This window comes from Coregonus clupeaformis, chromosome 14 (assembly GCF_020615455.1).
Source record: "Coregonus clupeaformis isolate EN_2021a chromosome 14, ASM2061545v1, whole genome shotgun sequence".
In the NCBI taxonomy this organism is placed as follows: Eukaryota; Metazoa; Chordata; class Actinopteri; order Salmoniformes; family Salmonidae; genus Coregonus; species Coregonus clupeaformis.
The window spans coordinates 20,797,591-20,803,590 of record NC_059205.1 but is presented as its reverse complement, the minus strand read 5'-3'; the positions used below and the strand labels follow the sequence as shown (position 1 = coordinate 20,803,590).

Genomic DNA, 6,000 nt, shown 5'->3' with positions numbered 1-6,000 from the left:
AGCTCGCTTTGGTGGAAAGATCTGGCGGCGGTGTACTGTAGTTACTGCATGGAGGTCAGTGGTGCTGCTGGTATAATCTAGCTAACGCGTTAGTGTTGTTGCTTTAGTCCGCACACAGCTACACTTGAACTGCCTAAACGCATGTAGTCTCTTAAATTGTTTTATATATATATATAATTTAACCCCATTTTGTCTATGGCAGCCGATTTTAAATGGATGATAATGTAGTAAAAAAGACATTGGTCACCCACAAGCACCAATATGATTGTAGCTTTATTGGAGACTGGTTCTTTACACCGCCCAATGTTGAGGGTTTCCAGTGAAATGTTGTAGCCACAGATATTTACGTTTTCCTAAAATTGGATTACAATACAATTTACTGTTAATAAAACCGTAGTTTATAGGTGTAACTAGGTATGAACAGTTTATTATTCGAATTTATGCAGTGTAAATGCAGGTAGATTCCGTGGCTTAGGGAAGATACCTCGTTCAACATCCATTTAATGTCACGCTGTGCATTTCGGTAACAATTGAACTGGTTGAATGAGAGCCTTTATACTCTTTTATCAATTGTTTTTCACATAGTTGATGGGGTCAGCGTGGGGTTACCTGCAGAGCAGACCTTGGCTTGAGGATAGCAAGCAGGACAACTGGTGGGGTTGGGGAGGCTGGCTATTTGGTCAATTTGGAGCCATTTGGGCAAGTTGTTAATTTGATTACCTAGGCGACACCAAGTGTGAACTTTTTGTCACAGTATCTAGTGACAGAAAGAAGGCCAGAGAGAATTGCTAGATACTAGTTGTTGGTTGTCTGGCCACCTGGTTGGTTTAACTTGACAAAACTAGCACTTTCTGTTGGCAATGGAATGGTGCTTTATTGGTGTGGTGGGTGAAAACTTGTCATTGCCCCATGGGGTTTAATGACAAGGGCTGAATGGGCAGATGTTTGAGTGGTGAGGTATGGTAATAGCCACTCAACCCCCAACCAGGATAGCCTCCATAAAACATTTAAACACCTTCAACTTTATTTTATGCTCAGAGAAAAACACATCTGATGGGATGGTCTTCTATTTAGACGAATCCTTTCAGATTACATGAAAAAGGCTACATGCAGGCTGAACATAGTTTGAGGTTTACCAGTGATTTAAAAAAAATACAAATGTTCCCCCTTCGGTTTGTGTTAACGCCAGAACCCTTCCACTCCCCCACTGCCCCACATCTCCTCCCCTACAGGAAACAGACAGACAGAAACACAGCAGTCTCCGCCATGTACCTTTCTGAACACCAGAAGATCTGGAACATTTGAAACGAGAACAAAACATACTAACAAAACCCACATTAACTCAACCGGTTCTATAAATCCAAGTGAAGCTGGTAGTGGAACGAGACGGACCTCTATCAACGCCGACATGGCCAGTACTCAAACGAGTCTGAAAACCCCATTCAAAGACCTGACCTTGTTCAAGGGCAACATGAAGCGGCTGTACCGCGAGAGGCTAGAGGACGCGCCCATCAAGAAGAGGCTGATGGCTGAGATGAACCTGAAGCGACGCAGCCTAGACACCCTGCTCCAGACCCCCAAGGTGAAGAGGGAGGCTGGGGAGGAGCAGACCCAGCACCGGGAGGCAGATGGAGGCATGGATAGATCCATAGAGATGGACAGTAGAGGGGAGCTCCAGGTATGTGGAGCCAAGGCTCTGGATCTCAGCCCTGGGCTGAAACACACACTGGCTGCCTTCACCCTCAGCAGCCAAAGCTCTCTGGGGGGCCCAGCAGCCTTCTCCGCCCGCTCCGGCCACGAAGCCTCCTCCTCCCCCGAGGTCGGCCCTGATTCCTGCCCCGGCATGGCCCCTCTACCCTCCCCACCAGTCCTAGGAGGTGGACCCCTCTTGGTGCCCAGCGACAGCTCCACAGAGTTAAGCCACTCCCTTCTAGAGGGAGAATCCATCTCCAGCTTCGCTGTCGGTGGGGAGAAACGCCTCTGCCTCCCCCAAGTGCTCAACTCGGTGCTCCGCGACTTCTCCTTACAGCAGATTAACGCAGTGTGCGACGAGCTCTACGTGTACTGCTCGCGCTGCGACGGCGAACAGCTCCACATCCTCAAGGTGCTGGGTATTTTACCCTTCAACGCCCCGTCCTGCGGCCTCATCACCCTTACCGACGCCCAGCGCCTCTGCAACGCCTTGCTCCGCCCGGGGGCCGCCCTGCCCTCTGACCCCAGCACCAAGCGGCCCGGCCAGGGGCTCCTCAAGGACACAGAGGCTAGCTTCCAGGTGGAGCACCAGTGTCTAGGGAAATGCCAGGGTCTGTTTGTACCCACGTTCTACACGCAGCCCGAGGCGCCCTGTATTCAATGCGTGGAGTGCCAGCTGCTTTTCTCACCGCAGAAGTTTGTGATGCACTCTCACAAGTCCCCGGACAAGAGGACCTGTCACTGGGGCTTTGACTCGGCCAAGTGGCCGTGCTACCTGCAGCTGGGGAGGCAGTATCTGGGGACGGCTGAGGAGCCGCAGCTCAAACTGCTGCTTGAGGACATGAAGGACAAGTTCCACTACAACAGGACCACTGACAAAGTAAGCACTGATTCTCTTATTGTGTGTGTGTGTGTGTCAGAATTATTTTATTTTGTCAGTTCGTTTGGTTACACTGTCGATACCATTTGTTGGTAGTTGTATCTATTGAGTCTCAAGAAGCCAGCCCCGGCTATGGGTCTCATTAGGTGTGTGTGTGTGTGTGTGTGTGTGTGCATGCGTCAGAATTTGTGTGTGTGTATAAGACAGGACACATGGGACAGGTGTCACCCCTCCTGCTGGCTGTAGTGTTTTAGATCCGAGCATTTCGCTGCACCTGCGATAACATATACAAATTTGTGTACGTGACCAATAAACTTTGATTTGAGGAGGGGCGGACAGGATGACCACTGACCAGTTGGTCTCTCTCTCTCGGTCGGCCCCTGTGTGTGTGTGTGTCACGGGGAAGGGCATCATTTGTCTTCCAGGTCAGCTGGAGGTCACTAGAACCATCACTAGACAATAGGCCACAACACAAACTGGACTAGTGGACTCTCTCTCACATACCTCTGGGCTGGAATGGATGGGCAGACAATTAGCATCCATTGCATCCACCCGCTACACACTTCCATATTTAAATTACTTTGTAAGTATTATGAAGTCATTTAGTTAATTTATACTTTTAGGGACGGTAAACATTTTTTTATGGAGAATGTACTTTGAGAATGCTTCTTAGTCTAGGGTTTTGCTGGGCGATATGGCCTAAATATCATATCACGAAATCTTTCAAATTTATGACAGTATTTTACGTTCTTGAATAATACAAGTTCTAAATATGAGTAGTTTAGCACCCTAGGGTGGTAACACATAAATTATAAGTGATTTCAATACAGCTTGCTCCATTCTGATTGTTTTATACGGTTCAACCACCTCAAAAATACTGCATTTTCATACATTTCTGCATTTCCTGCATTTTTGTTATTTCCATACTGTGCCACGTAGGGGCTCCATGATGGATATTGGCAAACAATCTAGGCCTAGTTTATTGGTGAACTGTTGGAATCATGGAAATACAAGGATTATTGTAATTCAATAGTTGTAATATAGTGGACAGCACTTTGAATACTTTGTTGTTTGACATGACAACAAATGAATAAGCCAGGAAGGAATTATTGGGACAGGGTAGTGTGGGTCAAACACCGCCTGGTATAGAGGTCCTGGATGGCAGGAAGCTTGGCCCCACTGATGTACTGGGCCGTACGCACTACCCTCTGTAGTGCCTTGCGGTCGGAGGCCGAGCAGTTGCCATACCAGGCAATGATGTATCTCCCGAGTGGCGCAATGGTCTAAGGCACTGCATCGCAGTGCTAGCTGTGCCACTAGATATCCTGGTTCGAATCCAGGCTCTGTCGTAGCCGGCCGCGACCGGGAGACCCATGGGGCAGCGCACAATTGGCCCAGCGTCGTCCAGGGTCGGGGAGGGAATGGCCGGCAGGGATGTAGCTCAGTTGGTAGAGCATGGCGTTTGCAACGCCAGGGTTGTGGGTTCGATTCCCACGGGTGCCAGTATGAAAAAAATATAATAAAAAAAATAATGTATGCACTCACTAACTGTAAGTCGCTCTGGATAAGAGCGTCTGCTAAATGACTAAAATGTAATGTAAATGATGCAACCAGTCAGGATGCTCTCGATGGTGCAGCTATAGAACTTTATGAGGATCTGAGGACCCATGCCAAATCTTTTAAGTCTCCTGAGGGTAATAGGCTTTGTCGTGCCCTCTTCACGACTGTCTTGGTGTGTTTGGACCATGATAGTTTGTTGGTGATGTGGACACCAAGGAACTTGAAGCTCTCTACCTGTTCCACTACAGCCCCGTCGATGAGAATGGGGGCGTGCTCAGTCCTCTTTTTTTCCCTGTAGTCCACAATCATCTTCTTTGTCTTGATCACGTTGAGCGAGAGGTTGTTATCCTGGCACTACACGGACAGGTCTCTGACCTCCTCCCTATAGGCTGTCTCATCGTTGTCGGTGATCAGGCCTCCCACTGTTGTGTCGTCGGCAAACTTAATGATGGTGTTGGAGTCGTGCCTGGCCATGCAGTCATGGGTGAAGAGGGAGTACAGGAGGGGACTGAGCACACACCCCTGAGGGGCCCCCTTGTTGAGGATCAGCGTGGCAGATGTGTTGTTACCTACCCTTACCACCTGGGGGCGGCCCATCAGGAAGTCCAGGATCCAGTTGCAGAGGGAGGCGTTTAGTCCCAGGGTCCTTAGCTTAGTGATGAGCTTTGAGGGCACTATGGTGTTGAACGCTGAGCTGAAGTCAATGAATAGCATTCTCACGTAGGTGTTCCTCTTGTCCATGTGGGAAAGGGCAGTGTGGAGTGCAAAGAGATTGTGGTTCTGTTGGGGCAGTATGCAAATTGGAGTGGGTCTAGGGTTTCTGGGATAATGGTGTTGATGTGAGCCATGACCAGCCTTTCAAAGCACTTCATGGCTACAGACGTGAGTGCTACGGGTCGGTAGTTATTTAGGCAGGTTATTTTAGTGTTCTTGGGCACAGGGACTATGGTGGTCTGCTTGAAACATGTTGGTATTACAGACTCAGTCAGGGACAGGTTGAAAATATCAGTGAAGACACTTGCCAGTTGGTCAGTGCATGCTCGGAGTACACGTCCTGGTAATCCGTCTGGCCCTGCGGCCTTGTGAATGTTGACCTGCCTAAAAGTCTTACTCACATCGGCTACTGAGAGCGTGATCACATAGTCATCCGGAACAGCTGATGCTCTCATGCATGCTTCAGTGTTGCTTGCCTCGAAGCGAGCATAGAAGTGATTTCGCTCGTCTGGTAAGCTTGTGTCACTGGGCAGGTCATTTAACAAACCAAACATTGAAATAGTGTTAAATGGTAAATTAGAAACCCATACCCGTTTGCGTATCAACACCGGTAGGGGTGTAACGGTACACCGTTCTGTACTGGGACCTCGGTTCGGTCTGCACTGTGAACTCGAATGAATACAATGCACCCTGTGTTGCGCTTACTACAGACGGATGGACCTCCAGGGCTACGGAGAGCTACTTAACAGTGACAGCCCATCACATTACCCCAGAGTGGGATATGAGAAGTACCGTGCTACAGACACACCCCCTTTATGAGAGTCACACAAGTGACTAGGAACTACAGTAACTGTTGGCATTTCATTTTCCCGCTGTAACCGAACCGTGGGTTTGGTTAAACTTTTACACCCCTAAATACCGGTGTATGTATATAGTAAAATACGGTATACTGCACAACCCTAGTTTAGGGCCCTATAAAAATCTGTTTTATTTTTTTGACTGATTCCAGTTTTTCCCGGTCTTTGCTCTCAAACCCACACTTTTATAATGGAAAACAACAATATTTGATGTTTTTAGTCCACAACAATGCTTAAAAATAAGAAATGTTGTTTCTTGGGTGTAGTTACCATACGATGCCAGCAAGAGACCGTTGT

General features: G+C 48.2%; 1 protein-coding gene across 1 annotated transcript in view; it reads left to right on the top strand.

Moving 5' to 3' along the window:
• Nucleotides 1-1,234: 1,234 nt before the first annotated feature.
• Nucleotides 1,235-6,000, top strand: part of LOC121581281 (ski-like protein) — a 35,130-nt gene continuing 30,364 nt past the window's right edge. Inside the window, exon 1 of the mRNA XM_041896796.2 lies at nucleotides 1,235-2,572. Coding sequence (XP_041752730.2) covers nucleotides 1,409-2,572 — 1,164 coding nt within the window. The 5' untranslated portion in view covers nucleotides 1,235-1,408. The remainder of the gene's footprint in view (nucleotides 2,573-6,000) is intronic.